At 43.7% G+C, this 21884-nt stretch overlaps 1 protein-coding gene across 1 annotated transcript in view; it reads right to left on the reverse strand.

Annotated features, from left to right (window-relative positions):
* cubn (cubilin (intrinsic factor-cobalamin receptor)) overlaps positions 1–21884 on the reverse strand; it is a 31040-nt gene that overhangs the window by 6401 nt on the left and 2755 nt on the right. Inside the window, 49 exon segments of the mRNA XM_071206890.1 lie at positions 258–461; positions 570–741; positions 1006–1190; positions 1396–1536; positions 1828–2037; positions 2348–2526; positions 2761–2935; positions 3155–3323; positions 3655–3845; positions 4022–4168; positions 4735–4932; positions 6083–6275; positions 6365–6546; positions 7124–7329; positions 7411–7543; positions 7668–7796; positions 8256–8369; positions 8455–8571; positions 8960–9113; positions 9241–9422; positions 9759–9927; positions 10719–10900; positions 11031–11133; positions 11135–11191; positions 11314–11501; positions 11761–11917; positions 12244–12425; positions 12847–13007; positions 13117–13306; positions 13989–14119; positions 14206–14431; positions 15102–15267; positions 15549–15724; positions 15951–16107; positions 16272–16462; positions 16579–16741; positions 16989–17170; positions 17329–17563; positions 17724–17836; positions 18427–18619; positions 18804–18928; positions 19127–19222; positions 19433–19564; positions 20178–20346; positions 20457–20583; positions 20932–21035; positions 21373–21474; positions 21568–21606; positions 21736–21831. Coding sequence (XP_071062991.1) covers positions 258–461; positions 570–741; positions 1006–1190; positions 1396–1536; positions 1828–2037; positions 2348–2526; positions 2761–2935; positions 3155–3323; positions 3655–3845; positions 4022–4168; positions 4735–4932; positions 6083–6275; positions 6365–6546; positions 7124–7329; positions 7411–7543; positions 7668–7796; positions 8256–8369; positions 8455–8571; positions 8960–9113; positions 9241–9422; positions 9759–9927; positions 10719–10900; positions 11031–11133; positions 11135–11191; positions 11314–11501; positions 11761–11917; positions 12244–12425; positions 12847–13007; positions 13117–13306; positions 13989–14119; positions 14206–14431; positions 15102–15267; positions 15549–15724; positions 15951–16107; positions 16272–16462; positions 16579–16741; positions 16989–17170; positions 17329–17563; positions 17724–17836; positions 18427–18619; positions 18804–18928; positions 19127–19222; positions 19433–19564; positions 20178–20346; positions 20457–20583; positions 20932–21035; positions 21373–21474; positions 21568–21606; positions 21736–21831 — 7693 coding nt within the window.

Below are 21884 nucleotides of genomic sequence, written 5' to 3' on the forward strand. Positions count from 1 at the left end.
GAAGGAGAAGAACGTTTCACAAATGCCCAGCTATGTTTTCAAAATGTGCTTGAAAGAAAGACCACATATTGACATTTCTGAGAACTTTCTGCCATTTTTTGATTTCCTATCCTGCTTTTCCTAATACATATTGGCCCTTATCAACAACATTATTTACTAAACCATGATTCTAACTCATGAAGTGTTATCCTACATGTATAACACTTCATTTTGACCCATGTGAAGTAACGTCCTTCCCAATGCTCTCTGTTACCCACCTAAGCGGAACTGCAGGTAGTCTGAGGCGCAGGTCTGGTGGTTCTCCAGGTGGAAGTCTTCTATCAGAACCACGATGGAGGAGTTGACGTGCTGCGGGTTCTGGATCCGCCACTCACAGTTCAGGTTGTTGCTGTAGTTGGACACCAGGTACCCAGGAGAGGTGAAGTTCCCGCCTGTCGGGTTGTTCAGGATTCCACCACACTCTGACAAACAGGGCAGCATGAACGTGAGAGGCACAGTCAAAATACAAACAACCTCTTTGTTGATGAGTCATTTAGGATACACATCTCTGAAGCATTCATGTATATTACCTGCAGGCTCCTCAGAGGAGTAGGAGGCCGTGAAGCCTCCGTTGGACACGGAGGAGTCGGTGCTGAACACCACGGTCATGGTGCTGCTGGAGGAGCGAACCTGTGTACCTGCTGGGACTGTCCCACAGAACCTCTGCAGGCGGGGGGCGTCTTCCAACCACCCGTTCAGAACCTGGAAGAAACAGAGGGTTATATTGGAGAGAAATGGGTCTGCAGCAAGGGAGCGACATCGTGACATTGAGTACAGACAATCACAATAAATGTTCAAATAAACACTTTTGAAAATACATGTAAAACACCATTATGAAAATACGGCCTTGTTTAATTCGGTTTCCTCATAAAAAGGGCTTTGGAAGTCAACTCCACATTTGATAATGCATGATTGTCAAAAGTAAAGCAATGCAACATAAGGGAATATTGTCAGTAAAGGACTCACGTCAACGTAGTCGAATGAACAGGAAGTCCCGGAACCCTCCAGCCGCAGGTCGTTGATGGTGAGGGTGACGCGGCGGCCACGAGGCACCACCAGCTGCCAGTGACACACCCGGCTGTGGGGGTACAGGTTGGGGTAATTCGGGGAGGAGATGGTTCCTGAGGCAGCGTTCAGCTCGCCTCCACACACTGCCGATGGAAAAGAGGAAGAGTAAAGCAAAGAAACGTTCAACATGAGAAATCACATTTTACGAGTGAATAACTACACACATCGAAGGAAACAAATGCACTAAATACTGTATTATTATGAAGTAAGGGGTGCAGCTAACTATTTGTAATGACCAAACCCAACAAGAGCAACAATCACAATGTTCTTCTAATGAAATGATGGTACCTTCAACGCTGGCTTCGAACGTCAGACTGAAGCCGGGTGCATTTCCGCTGGCGTCGCTGACAAACTTAACGTGGGCAAAACTGTCAGACGTTTCCATGGAGACGGGGATGTTACTGCCGCAGAATCGGCCCAAGATGCGCCCTAAACAGGAAGTACAACACAGGAAATGTATGTGATAGCGGCTCTATGACCTGATACTGACACTGGGTCCATTTCCAACCATTCAATGAATTCATAAACTCTCTCAATGAATGTAAACTATGATTGTTGACAATGTATTTAGGGTCAATGACACTGTAATTAGGCGTTTTATTCATAAATACAGTGAATACATACAATACATTTCCCCCCATAATTGTATTACATGTATAATATCATGTATAGTGTCATGTATCATGTAGGTGGTAGCTGGAGATGGTTGTGTTCTCTCACCTGAGGCGTTGTACTCTCTGATCTCCACATAGTCCGCGGTGCAGCCTGAGGAGCTCTGCACGTTGAAGAGGTCAAAGCTGAGGGTGAGGTAGTGTCCCGTCGGACCCTCCAGGTACCACTCACAGCTGGAGCTGTCCGGGTAGTTGGCTGCTGGGTAACCAGGGCTTTTGATCGTACCCCTCTGACCGATGTAGGTGCCTCCACAGGTGGCTGTAAAACAATAGGAGATCAAATAGGGAAAGCTCAGCGATGTACGGCTATTTGTTCTCTAAAGTTCTGATATGAAAAGTTATTTTAACTGCATCTCAAAAAGCCTCAAAGTGTACAATCTTAGACCTGATATTAAACATTTTATGTAGAACTATCTCTCTTTGACACCAATATCACCAAAACAATGGGTAACACAAAGTCTGACATTGATAATACATGTTTTTCTCATATAGAATTTGATTTGATAGGTTAGGACCAACTGCGTCCTAATTAGAGTTTAATTAAGCATAGGGTTTGGAGATTTGCCTACCGATGGAGTACTTCGCCTTGAAGCCTTTGTGCGTGACGCTGGTGTCGGTGCGGAACCGCAGCAGCATGGAGGAGCCTGATGAATGCTGGGTAGACGGCCGGGTGTTGCCACAGAGATGCACAATAACAACATCGTTGGAAGTGGATCCGTCAAGCAGCTCCAAATAGTCGTAGGCACAGCTGAGAAAAACATAACATGTTGTGATCACCAACGAGTTGCTGGAAGAAGTGAAGAGAATCCTAAAATATTCCTCAGGTTTCAGGGTAGGGATCCTCCAACATGTACGGCACAATTGTAAATTAGGATTTTCTGTCCACCTCTTAATAAATCCGAACATGAAACTTAAAAATAGCAACAACCACAATAAATAAATGTTAAAATGACCAAATAACAGTTTTGAGTAGCATCTGTACCTGGAGGTGGATTCAATGTAGAAATCATCCTCAAAGTCGATCTGGACAGCTTCTCCGTTGGGCACGGATATGACCCAGACACAGTCGATGTTCTGGGGGTAGTTCTGAGGGTAGTTGGGGGAGGTGATGTACCCCGGAGGATCGTTATCATTCAGCTCAATGAAGCCTCCACATGCTGCAGGAAGACAGCAAGAAAGCCCTTTGTTAGGACACCATGGACACACAAGTTTAAATGTAGAAGTCCATCATGATACTCCACCCATTCCATCACACCGTCAACATCTGGCTTTCCATTGAAAAGTCATTGATCACTTAATGGCATTATATGACACTGCCGCACGTACACCACACATGTCGATGAATGCTGTTGCGACAGATCAAATAGAATTTATACCGAGACTGTGGGCTTCAAAGGTCAGCTTGAAGCCGGAGCCCTCGTTGGTGGCGTCAGAAATGAAGCGCATGAAGAGGTGGTTGTCGGTCGTCTGCTGGACGGAGGGGGCGGACGCACCACAGAGACGTCCCCCTATCAGCGGGGCGGAAGCATCCGGACCATTCCTGAGCTGTGGAGACAGAAGCAAGAGAAGTAATTCAATACATGATTTACCAACTGATCATTAATGCTAGATATAAATCATCAGACAGAAAGAGGGGAAATAAGATAAAAGATAACGTTTTTTGTGTTCTCTAAAAACAGATATTTGCATATGAATACAGGTTATGTCGTATCATAAACAGAAAACCATGCTGTTTTATATGCCATTGGTGCCAGTCTATCGAGGTAGGTAGGACGTTGACTGTTAATGGCCACAGGGAGGATGAATGAACGTCATCTCTCAATTCCATTCTCGCGCCTTAACCTGCTAATCGGACTGTACACAATGACGGGTGTACCTCCAGGTAGTCTCCTGAGCTGCACACACTCCCGTAGCCTTGGATCTGGAAGGGGCTCTGGAAGGTGACGGACACCCTGAAGCCCGGCGTCACCATCACATGCCAGCTGCAGTCCTGATTGGGCAGGTAGTTCTGGGGGTAGCGGGGGCTGCTCAGCACGCCCCGGTCCACATGCAACAGGCCACCACAACCTTAAAAGACAAAAAGACGATTCATATAATGAACATGGCGTCTGACCAACCAATAACCGACTTCTCAGTAGTGGTATTACTTCGTCTTATTATCAGAATCAATTTTATTGCCAGGTAGAAAACATAAACATAATAAAACAAGTTGTAAGAGGAGGTCATGTGATCTCTGCTGTTACCTCTGGAGTAGGAGGCGTTGAAGCCTCGGCCGTGGACGCTGCTGTCGGAGGAGAAGTGGATGTACATGGTGTCTCCTGTGGAGTGGAGGGAAGACGGAGGGTCCCGCCCACACACTGTGGCCAGCTCTGGGGACACACTGGAAGCACCTGACAACACACACACACACACACACACACACACACACACACACACACACACACACACACACACACACACACACACACACACACACACACACACACACACACACACACACACACACACACACACACACACACACACACACACACACGTTATGTTATGTAATAAATGCTTAATATTAAAGCTGTGAAGATTAATACATACTTGATTAATAGGTTGGATTAAAAAAAATGTACGATGAAAGCCAAAATTCCCTGAATCCATTTTCTTACATTTGGATATTTTCTGTTTTCTTTACTCCTCTCAGTAAAGTGAATATCTTTGAGTAAAGGACACATTTTAAAACGCTTCTTCTAGGGCTTTGAGAAACACTGATCGACATTTTTTGGACCAAACTTCTATTTCATTGAGAAAATAATCGACAAATGAATTGATAGTGAGAATAACTATTACTTGAAGTCCTACTTAATACGTAATTAAATAGAGAATTGATCATAAATAAGGCGAAAAGAAACAAGCTAATTCAAATGTGTGAAACCAGGTTTGGTTCTTTTTCTCCACACCGTCTTACCGTCCCTGATGACGAGGCTGTCGAAGTAGCACATGGGGTAATCCTCCATGTCCAGGTACAGCAGGTTGAGCTCCACGGTGGAGTCTGGAGAGCGGATCAGCCAGGTGCACTCCTGGTTCGGGAGGTAGTTCTCAGGCCAGCCGGGGGAGAAGAGGAAGCCAGGAGTCTCCCCCGTCATCAGCACACCTCCACAGGCACCTGACCAAAGAAACACACTTTTATTTAGATAGCAGAAAGCGCTGTACTAAAGAAGTCTGAACATGTTGTGTTAATTGTAGAAACATACACTATATAATAATAGATAAGTCATATAAACACAAGTCATTTACTGTAACTTTGGTTCACAGTGATTTGGTTAGGATTTAATTATGTATAATCTCATTTCCCTTTTTTTAGTGAGGAAAGAAATGAATAAATATAATGAATTTACTTTGATGTACCCTTTGCACATGTTGAAGTCTCACTCAAATATCACAATAGACTGACACTGTTATTAAGATGTTGAAGATTAAAGGGATCGAGAGGTCAACGTGTCCAACATCTTAAATTATTGGTCCTAATTCTAGTTTTGGGTTAACCCGCCATTTGGACCAATCAGGTGACTAGTTGCAGAAAAAAACTTGAACTAGGTTTCTGGGGCAAAGTATTATATGTCATTGTTGCAGGATATCCACAAATAAATATTGCCATGAATTCTGTTTGCCACATGAGGCAGGAAATTACTTGAAACATGGACATTTAAGGGTTTGGACATGCTGAAAAACACTTTAAAATGTTGTTAAAATGTGCTTTAAAATGTTTTTGTTTTGTGGATCATGTAAAATAGGGGTGTCAAACTCAAGGCCCGGGGGCCAAATCCGGCCCGTGACTTCATTTTCTGTGGCCCCACAAGAGCTCTGAAAGAATATAATATGTTTATTATACGGTTACATGCTACTTTACAGAAGCAGGTTGCCCATAAACTACATGTCCCACAATGCATCTCAAATTAGACTTTTTTCTCAGAATTTGACTTTTCTTTTAAAATGTCACTTCTGTTTTTTGATTTTGATTTTTTTTCCAGAATTTGGCTTTTTAAAATAAATCATTTTGTGACATGCGTACTGAAGAGACTTTCAATTATTTGCCCCAGACTTCTGCTTTCAGACGTAGTTAATTATGAAGTTATTAGCCTATCCAATAATGTAATATAATACATTATTTTATATATATATTTATATATGTATTTTATATAGTCTTAAACTTACAACCGGCCCTTTGAGTGCAGCCATAATGCTGATGTGGCCCGTGATTAAATTGAGTTTGACACCCCTGATGTAAAAGGACTCAAAGGGACGAACTGTCTGACCTGGTGGGACAGTGGGTGTGGGTCCAGAGTCCTGAACAGCTGTCCATTCCACCAGGAAACCTTTTCCTGTCCCTACTGAATCTGACATGAACTGCAGGGTGAGGGCGCTTCCTGAACTTCTGATGGGAGGGGGCAGGGACAGACCACAGAGTTTTCCAAGCGGGTAGTAGTGAACACTGGGGCCATCGAATACCTGGAGGGAAAGAAAGGACGAGGTATTAATGGACACTTCGGTGGTTAAATAAAGGAGATGTATATGATTTGACATCAACGCTATCTCACTTTGAGGTGATCGTACAAGCAGTCCTGCGTGTCCTCTATGTCCATGTCCAGGAAGCGGATCTGGACGAAGCTGTCTCCATCCACTGTGATGGTCCAGCGGTAGTGGGAGTATGGGGGGTACATTCTGGGGTACAGCGGGGACGCTATCTGACCAATCTCCCCCGTCACATCATTACCATACACTGAGAACCAGGGAGGAAATCAAAGTTAGATTTCTTATTCTCTAAATACAAGTATAAAAACGTGTAGTGTTTTATATTCAGTTGCTGTATTTTAAAACTACTTTTGTTGAATTTCAGATATACTTCACATAATATATGATATTCTTGTTGTACTATGATATTTGTATTTCTTGAAAAAAATTGTTACCTTTTTTAATCCTTTAAATGTTAAACCGTTTCAAATAATAGTTCTATATTTATTCTATTATGACCTTTCTGTTTTCCTTTCTTATTATATAAACTCTCTTCTTCCTCTCTTATGTGTTGTCTGTTAAATTAAGTATGTTGGCACTATTAAAGCATCACAGTTATATATTGTTGTCCAATTTGCACATTTTTATTGAGCCTATTATGTCTATATATATTTTTTTAATTATTTTTATCACATTTTATTTTTTAGATATATTTATTATACTTATATTATATATTTTATACGGTTTTATCTCTCTCTTTTCGTATATGCACCATTATCCACCAAAGCAAAGTATGTGTGAACCTGCTCCACAATAAACCTGCATCTGATGTGTGTCCCACTCACAGTGAGCGAAGGTGGCTCTGAACCCCGCTCCGCTGATGGAGGCGTCTGAGACGAACTTCACCCACAGGATGTGCCCCACCACAGAGGTGTAGTTGGAGGGCAGCGAGGCGCCACAGAAGCGTCCGACCAGAGGCCCGGCGGAGTCCCCCTCTCTGATCTCCAGGAAGTCATTGTCACAGTCCGGGTCTCCCTGCAGCTGGAAGATACTGAACAGAAACACAAGAAGACTGTCACTGATACTGAAGAACAAATATATATATTTATAATATTACATCAAATGGACTAACATGAATGAGAGCTGCAGACGGTTCCCTGGTGAGCTCTTGATGGTCCACACACACTCCACATTAGGCGGATAAGCATCAGGATAGTTGGGACTGTTAAACGCGCCGCTCTCCATCACCAGCTCTCCTCCACAACCTGAGTAAAAAGGAGAGTTTCCATGGAGTCAATATCAGTGTGTGTGTGTGTGTGCGTGCGTGCGTGCGTGTGTGTGTATGTGTGTGTGTGTGTGTGAGTGAGAGGCAGCACCGGTGTATCTTACTGGAGGTGGAGGCTGAGTAGGTGGCTCTGAACCCTCTTTTGGAGACAGAGCGGTCGGATATGAAGTTTACCACCAGGGCGTTACTGAAGGAGGTCACAGGGTGAGGGACTTCGTAGCCACAGTAGCGCCCTGACAACATTTGACATTACATTAGAATGTACACGTTTCTCTGATTCAACAAGCAGTAGACGACGGGCTGCTCGATTATGGCAAAAATCATAATCTCGATTATTTGGGTCAATAATTGATATCACGATTATTAAAAACGATTATCCATTTACTTTGAAAACGTCAATTTATTGAGAGAAAAAATGTGAACGGTATGTTTTTAACAGTTGATTACCCTGAACTTTAAGTACAACTCAACTGAAAAAACAATAACAAAAGAAAATTAATAATAAAAAAAAAATATATATATATTTTAATAATAATTTTCAGAATCGTTGCAAGCCATAATCGTAATTGCGATTCAAATACGATGAATTGAGCAGCCCTAGTAGACGTGTTGCATTCAACCAAATTCAGCACAGTAATGTTAATAAATACAGTTCTATCATTATCTTACACACAAGCACACACATTAACTACCTATAGAAGGCGCCTGGTAGTTGTCTCCATCCAGGATCTCCAGAGCATCATGGGAGCAGTCGGAGTTAATCATCTCCAACTCAAAGTCGGTGAAGGACAGCGTCACATGGTTGACTGGCCACAGAAACACAAGGCAAAGGTGAGAAGAACAACATATTGTATGCATATTATTTTAAAGTCATTGAATAACCCAACTCACATGGTTCCTGGGCTTTTATGATCCAACTACAGTTCTGATTGGACGGGTATGGTGACGGGTACCGGGGCGAGGAAATGGCACCTCCGATATCATTGGTTGTTATGGATGCACCACAAGCTGTTGAAAAAAGAGTATATCTTTGGAGAGGTACATTCATTCAGTTTACTTATCACTGGAATTGCTTAAAGCTATGTGTAAGCCTCTTTTTTAATACATACATTGAGTATGCAAGGCAGAATTGCAACACAATAATCTAATACAATTCAACACACAGTGACTTCCTGTGTGTTTACATTGAACTTTGCGACCGTTGCTTCATTTATGGAAAGAGCAATAATCTTATAATAATCAGAAATCAGTTGTGCTTTTACCCGTATGTCCTCAGTCTCCTGAGACCTAAAGAATGTCTTATTATGTGAACAACAAAGCAAATCTGAGTGTGGTCTGATTTATGGATTTCATCAATGTTCTAGCGATATTAACAGAGAGGTTAAAGGAGGCCCACCCTCAGAGAAGCGAGCGCTGAATCCACGGTGGCTGCGGCTGGAGTCGGACCTGAAGCGAACATAGATGGTGTTCTGGGTGGCAGTGATGGAGGGAGGAGTGGTGCCACACACACGAGCCAGCAGAGGGGAAGATATGCTTGGACCGTCATGGATCTGAAGAGGGATACGAATATGCTTTCATTAGATGTATGTAACCTACCCCACATGAAACCCCAGCATAAGGGAAGAGCTGGGAGTTGTGTTGAACTGCTTATTAAATGTTCCACATTCAGTCACTCACAGCCACATAGTCAAAGATGCAGTTGCTATGATACTCAATATCCAGGTCAGAGAAGTTGAAGAAGACTCGGTGGCTGGGATCCACGCTGATGACCCAGGAACAGTCCACGTTGTTGGGATAGCTGCTGGGGTACGACGGAGAGTGGATCTCCCCTGATGGAGCGGTGACGGGCCCTCCACAGCCTGCAGCGAGAACGACAGTCCATTAAAGCTAACTGAGGGTCTCCGATGAAGGACTTTGGTTATTACAAAATCAAAAGTGGATTTCGCCCTATTTTTTTCTTTTAGTTAAAAATACACCCTGCATTCATTGCATTTGCATTTTCACTTTACTTATGAACTTGTTACTCTTACCCCCTTATGATACAGATTTTGTTTGTCTACCCTCCCAAATGTAAAGCGTCTTTGGGTTCAAGAAAAGCGCTATAGAAATAAAATGTATTATTATTATACAGAGTATATTATATTGTGTGATGTGCTTTAGTGTCACGGAGGCTCCGGTCAGTACTGTCCACCCACCTCCCTGAACCTCGGCCCAGCTTGCGTTGAAGCCTCTTCCGCTGATATAGCTGTCGGACTTGAAGCGCACCGTCAGCAGGTTGCCGGTGCTGGAGACCTGCAGCGGGCTGGAGGTGGTGGTGCACAGCTTGGCCAGCTGAGGGGCCAACAGGTCAGGGCCTCCATACACCTGAGGGGAAGATCAAATGAAAGGGCAAAGGTGAAAATGCGATACTGTTCGCATTTTCAAAAATAGGTTCAAAGCTGAGTCATTTCTTTAGTCATACAATTGTTCTTAGATCGGTAGATAGGTACTTTGTTGATCAATAAGGGAAATGTTTGCGTTGCAGCAGCATAAAAAACAAGGCAATGTACATAAGAGAAATGAAGACACAAGAAATAAACAGTCCAAAATGTTTCCGAAATAGAAATAAAATAGCATTAAAAAGTCAAAAACATGTGGAAAATATAGATGTGGAAATACAAATATCCAGTAACAAATATAATGCAGGATATTATTGTGCAAGAAATTGATTATTCAATGTTAAATTGAATATAAATGTAAAATGTACCGTGGGAGTTTAAGTCCAGTAGGGAAGTTACTTGTTACTATGCAGGTTACGATACAGTATAGAAAATAGAAATACTACCCTTTTTATAAATGATGGTGCATTGTTTTGGATTACTCTCCTAGTTTAAACAGTAGTACAGTAAGTTACCTCCACTTCAAGCAGCGACAGTAAAGTGCTACTACCACAGTCCGACACACGGTGTCACCAACTGCTGCTCTGTTCCTGCCAGCTTCACTGCCAGTGTTACTCAGCTACATTGTGAAAATGAAAAACTGATTCTCCTCGACTGAATTTCTGATTAAGATGAAAAAAGCATACTTTTCCTCCATTCATTTTCTTGTTGGGCTCACTTAAATAGAGTCAGAATTTTAAACCATCACAATAGCAGGCAGATGGGTCCATATCTTACCTCCAGGACATCGTAGTTGCAGTCTTGGTGGAACTCCACACTGAACTCGTGGATAGTGAGGGTGATGCTGCTGCCAGGTGAGGTGCTGATGTACCAGATACACTCCCTGTTCTCTGGGTACTTGTTGGGATAGTCTGGGCTGTTGAAGGAGCCTCTGGGACCGGAGAGTTCCCCCCCGCAGCCTGCAGGGACGCACAGCATCTCACAGTTGAATAAAGAATGTGTTTCAATCTGTTCCAACCAAGAGACTTCCAGAGAGGCCAAACACCCTCTCTTCGAATGTTGAAGAAATTGAAAACATTTCCCTCTCACCATTCTGATACCACATCATCCTGAAGCCGGACAGGGACAGCGAGTTGTCTGTTCTGAACACCACGGTGAGCGCTGAGCTGGTGGTGGTGCTGGCGGGGGGGGGGATTTAATCCACAGAAGGTACCGATCACAGGGGATTGAACGTTCGGCCCGTCAAAGAGCTAGAGACAAAGTGTTTTGAGCTGAGAGTAGCGCATAGACAAAACTAATACTGGAGAAATGACAAGGAAATGTAGGGCTATGATTGATCTATGCGCTACAGCTGATAAATCGATGTGTGTACCTTGATGTAGTCATATTCGCAAAAGCTTGAGCCGGCCTCCACCTGGAAGGCAGTGAAGGTGTAGTTGACGGTGTTCCCGGTGGTGGCCTGGATGGTCCAGCTGCACTCTGAGTTGGACGGGTATTCGTTGGGGAAGTTCAGGGACTCCACCACTCCTTTGGGGCCGGAGAGCAGGATGCCACTGCAATCTGACGACAACGTAATCACACACTATTAGACGCTGCAATACAATTGAAATACTTTTCTTGGGAGCTCAGTAAAATGTGCCCATGCGACTCAACACTTAATGTTCCAAAGCTACCAACATGTAGCTCTTTTCTTGCATCTGCACACCCTTTCAGAATATACTTCCAGCGTGTGTGTGCGTGCTTGCGCGCGCGCGCGTGTGTGTGTGTGTGTGTGTGTGTGTGTGTGTGTGTGTGTGTGTGTGTGTGTGTGTTTGCGTACCGGTGGTGTATGATGCAATAAAGCCTCCTGTGCTGACGCTGCCGTCGGTGCGCAGTTTGACGTAGAGGTGATGGCTGGAGGAGCTGATGGGGCTGGGCGGCTGACTGCCACACAACCTGGCCAGCTCTGGAGAGGTGCTGCTGTTCCCATCATACACCTGAACACACACACGCACGCACGCACACGCACGCACACACACACACACACACACACACACACACACACACACACACACACACACACACACACACACACACACACACACACACACACACACACACACACACACACACACACACACATTTATGAAATCAAAACCTTAAATCTATCCTTCAAGTACTTAAAGATGAGTCGGGGAATGTAACTTAAACATTTTATTGATGTGTTTCTACCCTTGTTTTTGCTACTGTACCGACAACACTATTCAGCCTGGAAACTATTAATCTAAAGACAAATGCTCCCACACTGAGCGACAGTACTCACAGCCAGGTAGTCATAAGAGCAGGCGGTGCTGGACTCCAGGTGGAAGTCTGAGAAGGAGAGCTGCAGCTTGCTGCCCTCGCTGGTCCTGATGCTCCAGTAGCACTCAGCGTTGGGGTGGTAGGGCAGCGGGAAGTTAGGGGAGGAGAGTCCTCCAGAGGCCGTCGCCAACGTCCCTCCACAGCCTTGGAAATAGGAATGAAATCAATTCAACGGTAAGATAACTAGCGACTGGAAGACGCAAAGGAATGAGGCATTTTATGTGTTTCGTGTTTTTAAGAGGATGTGGTGGATGTGGTCAAGCTCGGAAAAAAAGAATTGCTTTGACTCAATTTAAACAAAGTTTCATTGTGCAAAATGAAATGCAAAGAGAAAACGTAGCAAATCTTTCCACTTGAACTAAAGTTAGGGTTTTTTATACCGTTATAACTGTTCCCGAAAATATTCTGGATACTTACAGGGCCAAAAACGTTCAATTTGAATAAAAAAAGTATGTATTTCCATGAATTCGTCACATTTTAAATTCCAGTGGTAGCGGGCGTGACTCCATTACCTTCTCTGCTTAATCTGTACGTTGAACAATATTAAAAAGTATTAACCACTCACCCGTCTGTGTGCCATCCCAGTGGGCCATGAATCCACTACGCGTGATACTGCTATCCGACCGAAATCTGACCCAAAGTCGGTTGCTATGGGATACCAGGACTGGAGGCCCCTGATTGGAGCAGAACTTTCCGATCAGGGGAGACGTCTCATAGCCACCATCCCTGCAAAAACAAGACAAGGCATTCAAATTTTACAATCTAGATTTTTGTGCACGGCAGATTTCAGGCTCTTCTCCACATTAAAAACAAATCCTACCACTTTCATCCTTACCTGATCTCAACAAAGTCAAATCTGCAGAGGGGAGACGAGCCCTCTAGGTCAAAGCTGGTGAAGTTCAGCATTATCTGCATGTTGACCTCAACAATGATCTTGAAGATACAGTCTCTGTAGGTGGGGTAGTAGTCGGGGAAGTTTGGTGAAAAGAAGGAGCCGGTAGAGGTGGTGAAAGTCTCACTGCAGTCTGATGGAGAGAAAGCACAAGGCTGTAATCAGACGATAAAAGATGTCATTGTTGTTAGAATTTAAATAGTGAGTTACATTTAGAAGGATAAATAAAGATACACTGTCTGCTCGCCATTTCTAATTAATTATTAATAATATATCTGAAATATATTCACTAAAGAAGAAAACTTTAAAGGTCACCTATTATATAAAATCCGCTTTTTCAGGTCTTTTATACATCAACATGTGTCCCCTCTGCATTAAGAGATTCTAGAAGTTACAGGAAAAAAGATTCGCTCTCTTTTTGTCCTGATCATTCTTTATAAAAACCTGTCTGATCAGATTTTGGCCACTTTGTGATGTCATAACGATGTTTTGTCTTGAGTAACCATTAGCCAATCAGCAACCAAGGTAACCCCCCCCCTTATCACCTGAATCTCCTCTAGAGCACCATTGTGTTCTTTCTAACCAAATGTCTCTCAGAGGGGCGCGGGGAGGGGCTCCTTATTTTCATCTAAAGTAACAGACAGAGAATCAGCACTTTGGAAACAGGGCTGAAACAGAGGGGATTATGGGTAATGCTGCAATGACCTGTTTGGTGTTTCAGCCAATCAGAGACAGGTTTGTATATATCTGAGGCCTGTAATATATTGATGTAAAACTGTATAATAGGGGACCTTTAATTCCAAATGATTGAGTACCTGTGATGGCATTGAGCGAGACATAGCTGGCAGAGAATCCCTCGGTGGCTGAACTTGTGTCAGACACAAACAGCAGAGTGAGCAGGCTGTCTGCGCTGGTGATGGAGGGAGGCACTGAAAGCCCACAGTACCTGCAACGAGAAATCTCTTTACTCACCAAGAACAAATATAAAGCCGCTATCAGGATTCCTCTTTTAAGAATATATATACAATCTACCTGCCGATCTTTGTTCCGGTCTGCACGGTGCCATTATCGTACACCTCCACGTAATCATAGTTACAGTTGGCGTGGTACTCCAGGTTGAAGGAGTCAAAGGACAGTCGAATCAGGTTGCCGGGGGAAACACTGATGTACCAGGTGCAGTTGGCTCCATGGGGGTAGTTGTTGGGGTGGCCGGGGCTGGTGATGGAGCCCAAAGGAGCGGTCAGGGTATCACCACAGCCTGGCACGGGAGGAAAAGGACAACTGGTCAACATTGTATGACTTTAGAATACTTTTAAAGTAGATTTTAAGGATCAGCAATATAAATGTTGGTGTTTTTGTACATTTTTAGCATTAATGGGAAGTAGAACAGGGCCCAGAACAAAGCCTTGGGGAACTCCAGCCCATTAATGACTGACAACAGCTGAATATTCTATGTAAATACTGCTATATCTTACTATATCTTTCATTATTTTAAATATTTTTTAACGTTATTATAGTTTTATTAAAATAGTTTTCTACCTGTGTTTTTAATTTTTGTTTTACTTTTATGTATGCACCATGACATCGAGTCAAATTCCTCGTACGTGTAAACCTACCTGGTAATAAACCTGTTTATGATTCTGATATTTTAGTAACGGTTTTACATTTTAACCATATTTCCCTAACTATTATAAGAGAGGGAATTACCTTCAAACAAACCAAAGCTTAAAAGAAAATTGTATGTTCTGGATGGAATCAAGCAAGCACAAATCTAACTACTGCTAAATAAAACCACAACATTATAATATTGAAAGCTCAAAGATAAAAACCACAGTTTTGCTAGATAATGTTGCTTTAAAAAAAATAGTTTTAAGCATAGAATGGCAGTTGGATTCTAAAACCTATCCTAAATATTTATTATTTCTCACCCTCCAAAAAGGAGTCGTAGGCTGCCTCAAAGCCGTAGTTGGTGACGGAGGAGTCGGTCTTGAAGCGGATGTACAGAGATTTCTGAGTGGACTGCAGCATGGGCGGTATCTCAATGCCACAAAACGTCCCGAGCAGAGGAGAGCTGGAAGAAGAGCCGTCCCTCACCTGCAAGACGCAGGAATCATAAACATGGTCAATGGTGAGGATAAAGCCATGGCGGCATGTAGACTGTGTACAGTATGTGTGTGTTTGATTTTTATTCCCCGTTATAGCAAAAACAGGACCAAGTTTGCAATTTGTATTGATCAAAGTTTCCTTATTAGTGCTATGATCATAACCACCCATACCAATATATACAGTTGGAAAAAAATGAAGTAAAAAAAAGGGCAGAAAAGTATTATTTAATTCTTGTGTTAGTTATGATTTTGTGAATTGTTTTTGTTTACCTCAACAAAGTCAAAGCGGCAGGGTCCTTCTTCAATGTCAAACGACAGGAAGTTGAGGGTGACCACATATCCCTCCGGCTGGTTGATGACCCACTCACACACCTTGTTGTGGGGGTAGGGGTTGGGGTGGTAGGGGGAGCGCAGCTGCCCAGTTCCAGACAGAGTACCTCCACAAGCTGTGAGGGACGGGGGAATGGTGGTTCAAGTCTTTGCCTGTGATAGCACCTTCACATCACGTTCAATGTGCCTAAACCAAGATCACTACCACCCATGTTCTTTGAATTGAATGCCTTCTTTGTATTCTGATTATATGCATTTCCTCACAACATGTTTCACAGTACAAGCAATAATACATAAACATGATGTCTTTTTGCATGCTTGTGCAAATGTGTGAAATCTCACCAACAGTGTAGACTGCTTTGAAACCAGCCCGACTCACTGAGCTGTCGGACCTGAAGCGAATCCACAGGTAATTTGAGTTGGAGCGGATGGGAGCTGGAGAAGTGGTCCCGCAGTACTTCCCTATCAGAGGATCAGTCTCCAGCCGGCCATCGCGCACCTGGAAAGAAAGAGAAGAGGGAGGAACAGAAGGTACGGTAGTTTGACAAAGCAAACGATCTGAATGTATTTTGTAGGGGTGTCGCTATTTAAACACTTTATAAGCACATTCTTTTTCCATAAATGAATCAGGATACATATGTGCGAGACATACAAAAATCCTACCTCCACATAGTCAAATATGCAGCTGGCGTGACTCTCGATGTCGATGTCAGTGAAGTTGAGGGACACCTTCTCACCGACCGGCAGCTTGATCAAATAGATGCACTGCCTGTTGTGGGCGTAGTTGTTGGGCCAGTTGGGGGAGATGAGGACGGCCTCACTGTCAGTGAAGGTACCCCCACAACCAGGGTCACCTAGGATGAAACACAACCAAGGATTAGGAGAGGGTTTGATATAGATCTGTTATATGCTCCCACGGTGAAGAATAACCTTCCATATTCAGTGGTGTACTTGGTAGGCAGTTTCTTACTTGGGGACGTTGTGTATGTGATGTGGAAGCCTCGGTCAGAGATACTATAGTCGGTGTGGAAGTGGATCCATGCAGCTGGACCGGTGGTCTGCAGGGGGGCAGGGGACCCAGTGCTGCAGTACTTCCCCAACACTAGGTCTTCAGGTAGGAGACCATCCCGGATCTATTATAGTAGGCAAAGGCAAAACGTGGAAAAGTAATTGCAAGGAGTTGTAATTCCATGGTATCGTTTGAGCTTGTAGCTTAAAAAGGATATCGCTTGTGGCACAAACCAAAAAAATATAAAACATCTGTGCCAGTCTAAGTGCAAAAAAATTGGGTAAAAATGTCACAGGTTGACAAAAAAAAAATACACACACACGAAAGAGATTGTTTCATTCATGGATTTGAGCGTATCGAGCATTCCTCACCTCTAGGAAGTCGAAGTTGCAGTCGGGGTGTTGCTCCAGACTCAGAGTCCCGAATGCCAAGGTGATGAGGAGGCCGGGATCCACTGTAACCGACCAATAGCAGTCTCTGCCGGGTGGGTAGTTTCCAGGGTAACCAGGCGAGTTAATGTTGCCGTATGGGGCGGTCAGCTCGTCTCCACACACTGAGAGGAAAAGGAGAATTCAAAGAAGGTTAAATGTCTTTACTCCCCATTTTCACAGATGACAAAAAAGGACTTAGAAGATTTATCATTTTGTGTTTGTTGTGGCATATACCTCCCCTTATAATTTACATGAGAAACCAATCCTAAACATAGCCTACCTGGGTCCCGGGACTCCCAAACAACAGTGAATCCGTCAGCACTGACAGTGTGGTCGGAGCGGAACCAGAAGTAAAGTGAATTGTGGGAACTGAAGAGCTCCTGGGGGTTATTTGTGCCGCAGTATTTCCCGATCTGGAAAGCAGAAGCGCTCTCCCCGTCGTGGATCTGGAGGAAGTCGAAGTTGCAGTTGGTGCTGCTCTCCAGATGGAAGAAAGGGAAGGTGATGCGCAGGATCTGAAGAAGAGACAACATATAGATCTTCCTTTGGCATTTGATTTCATGTATTCAATAAAGAAAAACCTTTACAGGAGAGTGCTTTGATAGCCGAGAAGCTAAAAGGACATTACAGAAACAAAGTCAACAAAAGGCAGGAAAGTGAAAGAGACGTTCTGACCTTGTTGGGGTCGGTGCGGATCACCCAGGCACAGCTGACCTGGTGATCGTACTCATCATGGTTGTTGGGATAACTGAAGCTACCAGCAGGGCCCGTCAGGTACCCTCCACACACTGGAAACACATGGATACTTTAAAATACTGTATATTATTACAGAAAGCAGTCATTTGATTCTACTATACTTAAGCAATAGCTCATGACAGGCCGTGGTATATGCTCAGTATATCACAGCTAAGGGGCGTGGTTCGGCCCGACGCGAAGCGGAGGCAGTTTGCTTTTCAGCCCAGTTTTTCTCAGACGCGGAGGGATACTGACTTGTTGTGAAAAGTAACGACAATTCTACCTGTGGTATACGCTCAGTATATCACGGCTAAGAACCAATCAGATTGCTTGATTTGACTTGTCTGTTTTATAAAGTTATACATTCTCTGTTAATCTTAATGATTTTAAATGTACATAGTTAGCTAGATAGCTACTTATTCCTGCATTTTACTTGTACCATCGCTTGCAATATGTATGTCTTTCTTTTTATGTCTTAAGGTTATTGTAGGAGGAGCCTGGGACTTTTTCATATAAACATAATAGCATTTTTTTTGGCAATGAAAATAATGAGTGACGATGAAATATTTAACTAAATCACCCCCTGATCAGTCCCCACTGCTTCCCTTCCCCTCCCCTGAATATCTTCTTGTCGTGTGTATACCTTGCTGTGCTGTCTGGCAGAGGGGTCCGGTCCACTGAGTGGTGCAGGTACACGTGAAGCCATTACTGCCGTCTGCGCAGGTTCCTCCGTTCTGACACGGGTTGCTTAAGCACTCGTTGATATTCTGGTCACAGTTGACTCCCTGCCAGCCGGCGTTGCAGGAGCAGACGTAGCCAGGAGAGGAGGTGGTGGGCTGTGGGGGGGGGGGGGGACAGCAGCAGTCAGACATTGAGAATGTATCGCCACTAAAGGATTCAAGTGAGGATTTTCGGTTAAACTCACAGATATAACAAAAGGTGAAGGACAACTTTGTGTGAGTTTTATCTTTTAGCACAACTCACAGCCCATCATGTCTAAACAGTCACACACACACTCACCACACACTGCCCGTTGACACAGGGGTTGTTGGTCGTACAGATGTTGCTGGTCTGGGTGCAGCCAGTCGGCCCGTAGCCATTACCGGTGTATCCTGGAGGACAGGTGCATACAGGGAGGCTGGAGCCTGGTGGATGTGTGAGGGAGGAGAGGGAAGAGAGTTAGGTACTTTGCCAACATCATACTTTGGAGACTGTAGACATTTACTTGAGTGAATAAAATGTATCCGTCCTTTCTTTGAGAAGTTAAAGTCCAATTAAACAGACAATGCACGATTATTCAAAAAGAAGGCCACAAATTCAAGTTGCTATCAACACACACTTACCTAGGCTGGAGGTGCAGGAAGCCAATGGGTGACAGCCTCCATTGTTTGAGGCGCAGATGCTGCTCTGGGTGCAAGTTCTTCCATCCCCCTCATAGCCTGCACAAAAACCAGGGTCTCAGATTAATTTAGGAGACCAGAACGGGTAAGGTCGTATAGGTATCCCACATTCACTCATTTTCAAAATGGCAAATTAAAAGCTCCTTAAAGACTTTCATCCTTACACCAGATGTCGGGATATTAAAAACCGTCTATAGCAGAATTCATCGCACTGGTTACAATTATAACCCTTAAATGTTCCCATCATACCTGGAGGGCAGGCCCCACAGTGGAAGGAGCCCATCGTGTTCAGGCATTGCACCATGGGAGCTGAGGAGCAGCCGCCGTTATTGGTCAAACACTCGTCCACATCCTGACAGCTGTAGCCGTTGCCCTGCCAACCTGAGACATATTAGAGGATATTTAAGCCGAGTTTCCTCCTTCCAAGTCACATTCATATGCAGAGCTATAAAAACAATTGTCTTAAAGGTGGGGTAGGTACATTTCAGAAACCGGCTCGAGATACACTTTTTGTTATATTCCATGGAATGCTCTTAACATCCCGATAGCAATGAATATCTTAAGTGCTTTGACAAAAAATCCATAAAAAAATGTCATCTGTAGAAGCCGTAATACTGGATTGGATTGGATTGGATGGCCTACCTGCCTGTCAGCCTTCCATCGGGGCACAAACTTATCTCGTGCCCTCATTGGTCATGTGCGCGTTCGTGTGTGTTGGAGGAGGGGCTCTATGAGGAAGTGGCAGATTTTCTCCGGTTGTGTATTTTCAAATTCTAGCGATCTCGAGCCGGTTTCTCAAACTTACCTACCCCACCTTTAACTGCAATATAAAATGCATTTCCTTCTTATTTGCTGTAAAACAACTTCTCATAAATCCATTAATCCTGCTCCAATATTTCCTAGATTTAGCGATACTCTGCTGAGAATGCCTTTGTGTTCAAAGTCACAACATCAGTGATCTAACCCTAACCCAGAGAGTGTTACTGAGTGTTACCAGCAGGACAGGTCCCACAGTAGAAGGACCCCGGTGTGTTGTAGCAGGGGACAATGGGGTTGGAGGAGCAAGGTTTTGTGGGAAGGTTACACTCGTTCACGTCGGCCACACAGGACGGGTTCCCTGCTGGAGCCTCCCAGCCATCCTCACAGATGCATTTAAACTTAGGCTGTGTACAGGGTAAGAAAAGTCAGTGTGAAAACAAAATCAAAGAAACACAAAAACAGCAGACTTTTCCAGGTCATATGTGTGAACTAGGCTGGTTCAGTGTCAGGTTACCTGTCCAGGTGTAATGCGGTCTGCATCGATGCATGTGCCGTGTTCACACAGGTTCTGCCCTGCGTTCCTGCAGTCATCAAACCGCACCGTGCAGAGAGTCCCGGACCACTCAGGAGAACAGGTACAACTGCACAGCAACAGAAATATAATCTACATACCATAATGGTCGGTCCAGAATGAGCTCACTGCTAAAGCTAAATGATCCGAGACAAGCTGTCACCGGCCCAAATCTGTTGGCTGCACAGACACAGAAAACAACTTGTACCGTAATACCTGACAACTGTTTATGACAGCTTTTATGAATCTTCCTACTGCCCTCTGGTTGGCTGATCTGGTGTAAAGTTGCTTCTGTATCGTTTTTTGCAACTGCAGTACCTTACCTTGAAGCAGTTTCGCTATAAAAGGTGATTACGGTTTGTATTGTAATGTTTTTTATTCCAAAAGTGTATGTAAAAAGTAATATCGGAAGACATACGTGAATGATCCAGGGGTGTTGACACAGGTTGCTCCATTCTGACAACTCTGTAATGTTCCAGCATAAACCTGACATTCATTCACATCTATCGCACAGTTAGGACCCTGAGACCCAGAAAGAGAAGGGGAGAGGGGAGTGACACACACCTGGTTCACAATCAGATGAAAATATTAACTATATATAAGTAAAACATTCATGATAATAGAGCCAAAGGTTATACAGGCCAATACACGCTAACATTTTACATACATAAAAATCCTGCATGGATAGCCAAATACTATTACAGACGTTATGTTAGGTTTCTAATAGGGCTGCTTTGTGGACAGTACTTGAGGTATTTGGTATTGCAATCAGCACCCGTACAGTATATACCAATTGATATTAAATAAAGCCTACAATTCGATACAGAGGCAGCTGTTAGAGAAGAACAGAGAGACTCACAGCCCAGTTGTTGGGACACACACAGTGGTATGCGTTGAGTAAATTCAGACATGTTCCTCCGTTCTGACAGGGATTACTGCTGCAGGACACCTTCTGCACGGTCTGCGGGAGGGAAGAGGAGAGGTTAGAAACATGACATTAATGGGAATGTCTTTTGTTCGAGTCATATCAACAATCAGTTCTTAAACGACTTACGATTTCAAGTGCAGACACTTTGCCCTCAAGAGCGGTCACCTGGAAAGCATGGGAAGAAGCATTTGTTTTCACAATAGGAACATTATTTGGACAGAGTAACCAAATAATGTTTTATACAATGGCTTTAAATAAGCAAATCATTAACGGAAGTCGTTTTTGATGTCCTACCTTGGTATCCAGCTGGTTTAGTTTGTTGGTGACATCGGGGGAAACTCCACCTCCGTGAGTCTTCATGTCAGTAATATCAGCTTTGTTGGTTTTGATCTGAAATCACACAGTTACGGAAATAAAAAACAAAAGCTGAGGACAGACATTTC

Source organism: Pseudochaenichthys georgianus, chromosome 20 (assembly GCF_902827115.2).
Source record: "Pseudochaenichthys georgianus chromosome 20, fPseGeo1.2, whole genome shotgun sequence".
Classification (NCBI taxonomy): domain Eukaryota; kingdom Metazoa; phylum Chordata; class Actinopteri; order Perciformes; family Channichthyidae; genus Pseudochaenichthys; species Pseudochaenichthys georgianus.